The sequence below is a fragment of the Mytilus galloprovincialis genome, chromosome 1, assembly GCF_965363235.1.
Source record: "Mytilus galloprovincialis chromosome 1, xbMytGall1.hap1.1, whole genome shotgun sequence".
Classification (NCBI taxonomy): Eukaryota; Metazoa; Mollusca; class Bivalvia; order Mytilida; family Mytilidae; genus Mytilus; species Mytilus galloprovincialis.
In genome coordinates this window covers 22,894,416-22,907,045 of record NC_134838.1, presented here as the reverse complement: position 1 = coordinate 22,907,045, position 12,630 = coordinate 22,894,416, and the positions used below count along the sequence as shown (strand labels likewise).

Sequence of the window (12,630 nt, the reverse complement as noted above, 5' to 3'; positions counted from 1 at the left end):
TACTTTTTTTGTTAATGTCCTTATTTTCTGTTGAACTAATAGGAGAAATACAGGTAATATCGAAATAAAAAAATTACCTAATTACAGAAATCGCTTAAATTTTACAATTATTTTGTTTATGTACAGCTTATTTGAAAACAATAATAAAAAATATAGGTCACCGATGAGTTAAAAAAATATTTCAAATTTATAATGCCAAAAAATGGCATTTTTGCACCAAAGGGAGATAATTTGGAGCTTTTTTAATGATATAAACATTTTAAAAGTCATCTGGGGCCAAACCGAATCGATTTTCTGGGTTGATTTATTCCTTACACTATTAGTTATTACTTTATGATATGGTACAAAAATCAACCCAGAAAACTATGATATTTAAAAAGAATCATTTTTTTCCTGTTATCCCTCATTATGATAGACGACAGGGGCGTAGCTAGGTGTTAATTCAACTGTAGGCACAAATCGGCATGGGTCTGGGGGCCGCATAAGGCCCCCAGCAGGTCCAGGACAGAGCCTAGTAGGGGGTTCAGGGGGGCGTAGCCCCCCCCCCCCGACGGAAAACTGATTTCAGCGTTTTGGCTGCAAAATTTTATGCACAAAAATATTAAATTTTCTGGTTATTTAATCATGATAATTATAATAATATACATGATGAAAATTTAAAAGAATTATGAATAATTTACCATAACATCTGAATGGTGAATTAAATAACGCAGTACAATTAGAAAATCAAATATTAAAAAAAATATTTACAATATGTACTGCCCAGCATAGATCCGCGTATCCCTTTAATTAAGCAGTACACCCTGTTTGGTATTTTCAAATCTATTCCGTTATGATCGATATATACATGATATACGTTTAACTTAATTGATAGTACATATTATATATTGACGATCCTTCATTAAAAAAAATAGGCACGTGCACGTTAACACTGATATTACTATATAATAACATTATCCTTTTGGCCAGAAAGACATCAACCATCAATCTTTTGATTCTTAAACCTTCACCCTAGCCACACAAACACATAGTTGATGCTAATGCAAAAGTTCTGTTCTGTTCATACTAACGTAACAAAATTCAAGAAATTTGTATTTCTTTATATCCCGCTCTACTGTAAAATCCCTACCTGCTTAGGAATTTGAATAATTGTGGTCATTACACGTAGATCTGAGAGTACTCAAAACTACTGGAAGCTAGTTGATAGATTGATTTTTAAACATCCAGTGTAAAATATTTATGCAGGTTTAGAACAAAAAACAAAAAAAAAATTGATTATTTACATAAAACACAACAGGGAGCTTAGTCCTGTAATAGGTGTTGTACAGGACGATGGTCTGGAAATTTGAAAATGCCATGCATTGGAAAAAAGGGATTATTGGATAGGAGCAGAAACTTTGCCTTTCAGTAGATCAACTACGAACTCCTCAAAGGGTGGTATTCTCTCTAGAACTAGGCATAAGATTAAATGTCCCCATTCTGACCAGACGTGACTACGTATTTATACATCCTGCACAGACAAACGGACGACCAACATTGGCAAGTCGGGTGAAGACAAAGTGGAAAGCTAGTTGAAAACAACAACTAATTAAAGATTCATGTGTCTAAGTTGAGGTTCATTTAAGTTTTTGTCGATAGAATTGAAATGATCTGAACCAAAGTTCTAGTTTATAGTTTCTAAATAAGGTACACACATAAAAAATACATTCAATTCTATCCAATATTCCGACATTCACTAAGGACGAAAGACTAGTGTACACATGACATTCGATAATTAGAGTTGTGACAACTTCACTGGAGTTCTTCTACATATAACGTTGTTTATCATTTTTTAAATAAAAAAAAAATGTTTGTGAAAAAATATGTGTAGGCACGTGCCTAAAGTGCTTAACGGCAGCTACGCCCCTGGACGAATAAACAATCCAAACCACAAAAATGATCAGCAAGGTAAGATCTATTAATAAGTCAAAGAAACTAAACAGACTAAAAGATCAGTAATACAAGATCAACAAAATAGAGATTTTTGTCATGGTCTATTCACATCTACAATGTTGGAGAGTGTGCTTTGTTTGATATTCTCATAGACCAAGGTGAGCGACACAAGCTCTTGTGAGCCTCTAGTTTGTTTTATATAGGTTAGACTGTTGAATGGTTTTACACTAGTAATTTTTGGGGCCCTATATAGCTCGCTGTTCGGTGAGAGCAAAAGCTCCGTGTTGAAGGCCGCACCTTGACCTATAATGGTTTTCTTTTATATTTTGTTACTTGGATTGAGAGTTGTCTCATTGGTACTTATACCACATCTTCCTATATCTAAAACATGCATCTTTATATGTTTAAGTTAAAATGTTATTGGAACAGATATATTTATTTAATTTCAGATAAAAAAAAGCTATGAAAATCATGACTTCAAATTGCACGGCTTTTTAGTTTCTGATTGTTTCCCGATTACCTTAAATCTTAACTTACTGACATAAGCGACAGGGAAAATTACCATGGTGGTATAAAGGGTTTGGATCAAACCATGTACTTTTGAATTGATGTTTGCGTCTTCTGTACAATTAGCACATGGTATTGAGGAGGAATAGCAAAGATGTGATGGGCTTGGCGTTAGAATTTTTCCTATATTTGAATTACCTTGGGAACTGCCACGTGAAACTACTACTTAATACGTTGGTCTAACATAAATTTGCATGAACTCATGCTCATAGCACATTAACGGCATATTTCAGTCCCTTCTGAATATGCATGTAATATTTGTTACTGAACGCATAACCTCCTTCCAACATACTATTAATCTCAGATATAAAAAAAAAACAATCTTTTTTTTCAATATGAAAACTTTGTTTTGATTTGGAGTCCGTCTACAACACTAAACTGACAAAAACTGTATTGGTCATTTGTCCAAATAAAAAAATAAAACAATACCGTTAACTAACAACGAAACATTAGCGCATACAAACTATACACCAAAAGAAATGTCTAATATCTTAGTATAAAGCAGATAAGTTAGAAATTAGGCATTTGTAATTTGGCATAAAAAATACAATACAAAAAACTGGGCGCTTTACATTTACACGCAATTGGGAATTAAAATTTATCACGTTTGCGCGCAGGTTTTGATTACATTTACGTGCATTCATTTTACATGTGAATCAGGTAAAAAAAAATAAAAGTAATTCATAATGATAAGTATGACTTTTTTTTTAGTTATTATGAATTTTGAACATACTTGTAAATTTATTATACATTTAACATTTGAATTCTTAAAAGTTACAAGGTGACCATAAGATCATTCCGTAAAAGCGTAACCCACACATGTAGCTTTATTGCAATATTTACAGAATAAATTGCATTCTGTTTCCTAATTTTACCGAAAAGTGATATTTTATTATTATTTACTGAAGTTAATTTACAAAATTGCATCAAGGCACAAACATAACGTTTGTTAGAAGCAAGTCCGAGTAAAAAAATCATAAGTGTAAGATGGATTAAAATTTTACTTTACGTATCGATAGAACACTTAAATCAGAGGATATTTCATGGCGATGCATCGTAGATAATTGCATTTAGGTATTTCAGCTAGCAAATTCTCCATTCCCTCAAAGTCTTTGGGCATCACTAGCATCAGCAGAATCCATACGTACTACAAACAATCATTCCATACTCACTACAATGAGCAATCTAACGCAGCACATTCAAGTACTAATAGTAGTTTTATGTTTTGTGGTGTACTTGAAATGATCAGACCAATCGACTTGAAAAATCAATCAGTAAGGATCCTACTTCGTCAAAATTATCTCCCCATTACGCCAGTTCATTTTCACAATCGTAGAAATGGAACCCATTGTAGGGATGACGCGTGACCAATTTTGCTCTTGGAAACCGATAAATTTATCCACATTGCACCAATACGATCCTTATATGTCAGTTATATTTTAAAAGACAAATGTATCAGCTAGCTAATGAGCATTAGTTAATGATCTTGTCTGCATTGATTCAACTTAAAACTATTGTCTGATCGGTTGTCAGGTGGAATTTTCGAAAAATCATAAACATTTAAAAAAATTCTAATTAAATATTTCGTGGAAGGGCAGACTAGATTTTTTTAGTGGTTGAAGACTATAAACCATAGTTATCACACACAAAAAATTAGAATTTTTCGAAGATATGCATTTTCATCATCCAACTTGTAAGACTGTCGTCAAGTACTTTCAGTAAAAAAATAGCTATTCGAACACACCTTCTCTGTTTTTGTGACTCATTAGATAGGTATTTCACTTGACCCATATATTTCATCTTTTAGTACTGTTATTTTTTTTGTGTTATAAAGTCAACCTGTAGCTTTAATATATAAAAATGATAGAATCTGAAGCGAGACGATGTATGAAATATTCTTACTTTGTACGATACCAAGACAAAATACTCAACTCAAACACGCCCTAACATAAAAAGGTGCACTCGATTTTCTCTTTTCGATACAATTGTTACCTATTTTTTGGAATTTTTTCTTCAGTCACATAATGGAAGGGCAGACACGAAATTTACTGAACTAATAGATTGATATGTTTTCCGTCCGTGGTAATTTTTTCCAAAAAAATCGGAGATTATGCATTTTCGTCATCCAACTTGAAAGATACCCATGTCGTCGACTTGATATCTAATTGTTCTGCTTAATTATGTACTAGAAAAATTGAAAACTTATGCAAATGATGTTTTTAAAATAAAACACCTCGTTATTGAGAAGAAAATCGCAGTTTTGTTTGTTTTTATTAACTTTTAAAAATTTTGTCACTATAGTAAACAATACAGTAAACATTTATCGCCTTCTCTAACAAAGAGCTTCGATTCTTTTGTTCTATTTCAACCTGGTTTCCTACTGCAATGAGAAATTAAAATCGTTAGACTTGCTATGTTTTACATATGTATCTGTATATATTTGCATAACTAAGTGCCTTTGCATAGTAAAACGGACTTATCCTGCTCGAAAATACTAGTTAAAAATAAATAAGTATAATCTAGATCTGTAAATGTAATGCACCAAAAAAACTTTGCACTTGTAGTTTACATTTACCATTTAAAAAAGTTAAAAGCAGCAAAAGAAAGGATTAAAAACTGCCTACATGTAGAACGACTACATGCCAAACCATTCGAGGTCTGTATAATGGAACACTTCAAATTTGAAACCCTATTTGCACTCCTAAATTGATTCGGGAACGGTCCAACATTGTAACTACGGCAAATTTAACACATTATTTACTGCAACTAGTGACACATCAACCTATTTAAATTAGTTTGTTTTGAACATGTTTGTAGTGTTTCATGTCTATCGTTTTGTAATTAATATGTCTGTCTGTCTGTTTGTTTGTTTTTTGTTTTTTGTTTTTGTTTTGTATTTTAGTAACAATCCTATTGTTTGGATTTTAGACTAATAAAATTCTTATTCTTATTCTTATTGAACAGGCAATTCAAAGTCGATAATTGTAAATGGTGTAAAATAAAAATCAATGCTTAGTCGGCAAGATCGGCAAGTAATTTCACTGCATTTTACGGACACTATTATTTCGTCTTGATCAAATTCATTTGAGTTATCTGTCTCAAATTACAGATTTTAAGTAGTCCAAATATTAGTTATTGGGTGATATTTAGGACATTTGTACTAGATATCCTTTTTACAAAATTATATGAACGGATTTCGAGTAATCGCAATAGAAGTGAACAAAGGCATATTCTCGCCGCTTTTTACACGTACATTCTATAAATTTATTTATATATTTCACCACTTCGTAATTGACTGTATATTTGGAAGTATAAAAGGTAATTCTATACTATTCATTGTTTGGTGCATTGATTTCGCAACGTCTATAGGTATTATGACGTCAAGAACTGAACCATGGAAATGGAGAAGCATACAAAATGATGGACGGTGGCGGAGAAGCCAACTCCAGTAAAGTAATGCGCCGAACCCCAAATAAAGCAAGGGTGAAACGAGAAAGACAGAGTTTGGGAGACTTTTTGACTCCCAAAGAAGATGAACCAACCAAAGATCGTAATGTCTTGGATTTTTCTATTGGAAGTTTGAAAACAAAGGAACAAACGGACAAGAATGCAGTCGAAATGGAAAATTTGAAATCAATTTACAAAGAATATGAAACAAGGGCAAAAAGTTTAAGTAGATTCGAAAACATATCTGGAAACGCTATTGAGCGAGGCAAAAATACCTGCAATTCTGCAAACGGCAATGAAGGTGGCAAAGAACTTTCCGAATTTTTGTATGATCTGTGGACACAACAACAACTCTGTGATATCGTTATTCGTGTAAACGGGAAGGAATTTCTAGCTCATAAGCTGGCATTAGCTGCCCACAGTGAAAAGTTCACATCTAGATATTGTGAAAGACAAAGACTCCCTTCAACTTTGTCAGAAGTCAACCTCTTGAACGCTTCAATTGAAGCTACTGAAGACATACTTAATTATATTTACACAAATCAATTAAAAATTACAGATGCAAATGTAGATACACTTCTTAGTTGTGCCAAGCAACTTGGTGTGTCAGCAGCAATATTCCTTTGTAGGCAACATTTAGTGAACTTCGATTCCACAAATGTATTGTTTTTGATGCAGATTGCAGAAAAACATGGCTTTAGTGATATTTTGGAGAAAATGGAAGCTTCGGTGTACGATAACTTTTCTGACATTAGCAGAAAAGAGAGTTTTTTGCACAGTCGATACGATATGGTTATCAAAATATTACAAAGAGACGCTTTAAGGGTTAAGGTTGGAAACGAGCTCGAAATATTCTTCGCCATTGTTTCTTGGATTGATTTCAATAGACAAGAGCGTCTTAGTTACGCTCCTCAACTTCTACAATGTGTTCGTTTTTCTATCATTTCTGCTGAGGACCTTGTTAAACACGTCGAACCACAGACAGAAATATTCAAATTACCACAGTGCAAAGAAATGTTATACATTGCATTCAAGTAAGTATGCATTGCAATGTTTTGTTGTTTCATTTGTTCCATGTTTGTAGCGTAAATGCTTTGTAATAAAATTTCATCAATGAAATTGTTTTATGCAATAGTTCATTCAGCATAACAGAAATACCGACACAATGGACCATGTTACGTATTTCATACGATAATTCCTAATAGTAAATTTTATTACATCATGTTTCTTTTTCTAGGAACTAATATTATGGATAAAGTTATGTGTTGTACTCCTGTAAATCAGTAATTTAAATTGGTCAATTATCAAAATTATCGAAACGCATTTTCAATCATTTTTTATGTCTTGGAATAGAAATTCATTTATAATATAAGTCCCAAAAGTAAGAAATTTCAAGGAATAAGTATTACGGTATTTATTCCTGGTGGAATAAGCGGAATAAGTGGTATAAAATGTATGTTCCAAAAAGAACTTTTATCAACAGTTGTGTGTTTGTATCAACACATTTTGAATTTAAATAAAATCCGTTTGTGCATTTACTTTGTACACAATATAAGTGGCAACTTTGTATTTTCTTTTCATTTCAGGACACAGGCACTCGAGAAAAGGTCACCAATGCACTCAAACCAAGAGAACAAAAGACAAGCTCATCAAGTTCCATTCAGCATAACTGGTTACAGTAACGCAGAACAAAACCAGAGTTACTCTTGTAGATCCGTACCAGCACCTCGTGTAAGTTTTTTTTAAAGAAAAATGAGCTATCCCTGACCATCTTTTATACCAATTCTACACTCGTTTACGTATATCAGAAATTTGATTTAGGAGGCCTTTCGTTAATTAAGGGGTTCAAACATATATTGAGCCGTACATACGAAACTATCCTATAACTGTATCCTTAACAAACCCAAACCATAAAGTACAGTGACCCTAAAGTAAAAGAGGGTAGGAACTTTTACGTCGAGACCAATACTAATATTACCAGGTAACTGAAATAAAGTACTGCAAGAAATATGCGATTCAAAGTTGAAAAGTTTGGTAATTTCGATAAAGTATTCTGAAAAATTTAATATTCTGTAAGACCTTTTTTGTATTGTGACTATAATGATATATTTTTGCACAGAGACATTCAACTGGTAGCGGCCCAGGGTTTTCCCAGCCAGGTAGAGAATCTGCACAGAATGGAACTAGAGTGACACCATCAAAGGACAAAGTTAATTCTCCATATGTGTCTCGTCGAGGTTCGATAACGGACAACAGAGATCCAATAAATAAGATACCACAGATGCCAATGCACGTGAACCAACCTCAACAGACTAAGCGAAAGCTTTATCTAGGAGGATCTCTGCATCAACAGCCTGTACAGGCATTCTATGGCCCAAACTCTGCTCCTATAAAACCTCCAACCATTTTAGTAGTAGGTGGTATCAATCCATATAGTCCAGAGAGCACATATTCCAGTAAGCTAGTTGAGCAGTACAATCCCCAAACCAATACTTGGAAAGTAGTATCTACACTCCCTGAACCAAGGCACCATCTAGGCACTGCTATACTAGACGGCTATATATATGTTGTTGGTAAGATGTTAAAGTATTATTCGTAGAGAAAACTAAATTTATTATGCAATTATGCTTTTTTAGATGGAAAGATGATCATGTATCATAAGAGAGAAGACCAATTACTTATGCCATACTAAATTCGCAAACACAACTTATTTCACCGTTCATAATGTGGTTTTTTTTCTGCAAATAAATGCAAATGTACTTTACACAAACTACAATGGCAGCCTTTTGGTGAGGTCAATACTATATTTGAATAACACTTTGAAACTGTGAAGTTGAAAGAGCTGATTTTCATCCAAAGAAAAACGTCATTTAATGAGAATTTAAAAGAATACATGCTATCTTTTTTTCGGTGGTGTTCAGCTGGCTCTATCATCCTACCTGATGAACAAGAAAACCTTGCCAATCCGACAGACACATGCTTCCGGTTTTGCCCAGAGGGAAATTACTGGACACGTACAGCTTCTTTGAGAACAGCAAGAATGTACCATGGACTGGCAGTACTGGAGGGTGTTCTTTATGCAGTGGGAGGACATAATGCGGACGGAAGGTTAGAAGCGTCCCGAGAATTTTCAGTACATTGGTTCTGGACTGAAAATACTTTTTTGTAAAAAGTTAAGAATTTTTATTTATATAATTCATAACCAATTCTTGGTGAAGCTTTTTAGAAATGTTTATAAACATTTTGCGTGTAAATACTTGTTGATCCGTACCAGATGTAACTAAAAACTGTACGTGTATCTATTCTTAACAGGCCTATGAATACAGTTGAATATTACAATCCTGATACCGATACTTGGGGCTTTACAGAAAGTATGACAGAAGCAAAGATTGGCATGGCTACAGCTGGCTACCATGGATTACTGTATGTAGTTGGCGGCTTCTATGAGACAATGAACGATAAAATCGTTCTTGATACTGTCGAGTGTTATAATCCAAGGACAAATAAGTAAGTATATAATAGTTTGTCCAAATATAGAAAAACAGATAGAAAAACGAACGAGGCTCGCTGTGCTTTTCTCTTGTTCTCAAAGCAAATAGATATTTAATCTTCTGTTTTCTTTTTATATAGAATAAACTGCTTGGACGCAGGCGAAAACGAGTACATCAAAAATATACCCTGGCGTACTCAGTATTTTGAATCTTTCGTTCATAATTTAAGCGTGCAACTAAGTGACAATAACCATATATTTTTTTTTAAAACGATAATTGCAGGATGATTATAAATTGATGCACACTATTTTCTATAAATAATGTCTTGAAGTTAAAAATGTTACCTAAAATTATCCTTTTGCACACCGTTAGTGACAAAATTAGATATGAGCCAGACCCCCAAAAAAATCATTTTAAATGTAAGGCGTACGAAACGATCTTAAATGTAATTCGTCCAAAGCATTATTATACTATACGTTGACGAAATCGTTATCTACATTTAGTCTTCAACAAAATAAACCATGTTAAAATCTTTCATAAGATCAAACGTGTTAATATGCGTTATCTTTAGACATAAAGATCATCATAGTTACAATCATGGAAGTATTATATTGTCAATATAATACTTCCATGTTACAATCGACTCATAATTTGACCACTAACAAGTCCTGAAAAAAGACTGAATTAAAACCAAGCAGATTGTATTCAAGTTGTCAAGATTATATCTGTCATATTCGATATAATAGTTAACACTTTATAATAATTTTTACAAAATACATAAGATAATGTTTGAATTCGACATGAATTGACTTCTATATCAAGTAAATTAATTTTAAAAAGACATGGCATTAATGGTATCTTTTTTAACAGCGATAATGTGTATTCGTGAATGGAAGGAATCCAAACAACCGAGTTTTCTTCAATTGATTAATGAATTGGGGCCATGTACTATTATGTGTGATTTTATTTACGTATAAAAGAGTCATGGCCATTTCTCCCCTATGTTTCATATGTATACTCAATCATGAATGGTCGTGGGGGAAAATATAATGACGATGTTTTGTTTTGTTGCTGTTGGGTAAGTTATTCATTGACCATTTGCCCCAAATAAATTGGAACGACACATTCAAATTAATATAGATCAGACACAATTGTAATTCCCCAATGTTATATTTTGTGTGTTATTTTTGAATGCAACAATCGAAACATGTATGGGATCCTTAGAATGTAGCATTCTCAAAACAAACTAGAAGATTCTGTTAACTTTCATTTGCTTTCAAAACGTGTTGAAAGCAAATGAAAGTTAACAGAATCTTCTATAGTTTGTTTTAAAATTCATTTAGCATCTCTAGATTTCTGTGTGTATTTATACATTAAATAATGAAGAAGCTTTACTGTGTTACAGTTGGACAGTAAAAGAACCATTGCCTACTCCATGCTGCCACGCAAATTTAGTCGTTGTGGAAGACAAGCTTTATTTGATTGGAGGATCCAACATGTCAGATACGTCGTCAGCTGTTACGAGTCTGTCCAGTGTCTATTATTACAACGAGGAAGACGATATTTGGGATAAGGTCACAGATATAATGATTCCAAGACATGATTGCGGCACAGCTGCAATAGGTAAGTTAAACATTGGCATTCCAACTATATTAAGTTAGCATTGAGGAATGTAATAACTGCTATTGGTGACCGGCACTGGTTTATGTCATTTGTGTTAGGTTTTGGAATGACAACGTTTTTATTCTTGATCATCACTGAAGAGAAATTATTTCCAGAAAGCAGCAGCTAGTGCAGTTTAATGATATTAAAGCGTTAATACTTTCTCTTTTTTTATCGTGCACCTTCATGTACTGTACTCTTTTATTCTATTTAAATCTCCACTGGAAGGCCTGTAACAGACTGATGAGTGAGCGTAAAATCACTGTTATCGATAGCTGATGGCTGATCTGAATGGGCATTGGAAAAAACCCACTTTGCATGAATAATTCACATTTTTGTCTGTGAGGAACATCTCAAATTCTGCCAATTCCAGATCGTAGCATCGCACATATTCCCATTTATTAAGGACAAAACAAGCAATGATTTATTTTTTTATTATTCAGGAAAACATTTATTGTTATCATACATATTATTATTTTATGCCCTTTTCTTTTTTTTTTTTTAAATATTACATCATTTTGAGGATTTTGCGTATGGAATTATAATTTGCAATTTTATATTTTAAAGGCTCGAAAATCTACATTCTCGGCGGCGTAAGTTCACAGGAAGGAAGCGTTTTGGCGGATGTGGAGTGTTTGGATGTAGAAAGTCTAACCTTGACAGAATGCGAACCGATGGCATATCCGGCTTTAGGAATTTCATGTTGCATTCTCCCTGGAGAAAACAAGAACTAATTATTCATGATTTATTTATTCTACTTTGATTTTTTTTAGTTGTTACGTTCTTTTTGTTGTTCATATTTTTAAGATTACAGAATAATGTATTTTAACTTTTAAAACCGTTAGCTGCTCTGTCAATTTCAAATTCAACTAAAGAACTCTCTTGGTAAAAATGGACAGTATCAGCTATTTAGCATCAGTATCACTGAAGACAACAAATTTACTTAGTCCTCTCCATGCATATATGCACATGAAGCCATCAAAGAAATAATTATGTATCATTCATTTTTTTTTAAATCTGTTGTTGATAAATTGATTATTAAAAAAGTTACATTTTTCTAAAAATTGTATTGTTTTGTTGACAGCTGTGCTGTTGCTATCAATTTTTCTAACTCAATCATAAAAGGCATCATGAAGTATTGCAAGCATGTATATATCGTCCAATTTCGGCTTTCGTTGGAGAACAAACAGCGCTACAACACGAAAAGTGAATAAGGTCGGATTGCTATCCTCGATGACCTGGAATGTCCTATCATTTTGTAACATTAAGAAAACGCCGATTTTGTCTAGTCAGATTACAATAGTGATTATGTAGTGGCAGATTGATGATGTATCAGACCAAAGCCGTAACAAAACCCTAGTCGGATCGCTATCTGATTCTGTTGTATCGAGAGTGGGGAGGCGGGATGCTGTCGGGACATATTTGGTCGAGTTTCTTCCCCATGCGACATATCCAATTCGTATTAATAACGGTATAATCTGAACCCTGTCGTGATTAGATATATGTTTTTACACATTTCCTGCCACGAATC

At 33.4% G+C, this 12,630-nt stretch overlaps 1 protein-coding gene across 1 annotated transcript; it reads left to right on the top strand.

The window, feature by feature from the left end:
* The first annotated feature begins 5,880 nt into the window (after positions 1–5,880).
* On the top strand, positions 5,881–12,163 carry LOC143069590 (kelch-like protein 26). The gene is made up of 7 exons (XM_076244304.1): positions 5,881–6,980; positions 7,533–7,677; positions 8,066–8,519; positions 8,868–9,054; positions 9,259–9,453; positions 10,843–11,060; positions 11,667–12,163. Exons 1-7 carry the CDS (start codon positions 5,917–5,919, stop codon positions 11,831–11,833), a joined length of 2,430 nt encoding a protein of 809 aa, XP_076100419.1. The 5' UTR covers positions 5,881–5,916; the 3' UTR covers positions 11,834–12,163.
* The last annotated feature ends 467 nt before the right edge of the window (positions 12,164–12,630 follow it).

Excerpts from the sequence above, each read along its gene's own strand:
- LOC143069590 (XM_076244304.1), top strand. The coding sequence starts at position 5,917 with ATGATGGACGGTGGCGGAGAAGCCAACTCCAGTAAAGTAATGCGCCGA. Across the intron at positions 6,981-7,532 it reads ATGTTATACATTGCATTCAA|GACACAGGCACTCGAGAAAA; the intron begins GTAAGTATGCAT and ends TTTTCATTTCAG. Across the intron at positions 11,061-11,666 it reads TTGCGGCACAGCTGCAATAG|GCTCGAAAATCTACATTCTC; the intron begins GTAAGTTAAACA and ends TATATTTTAAAG.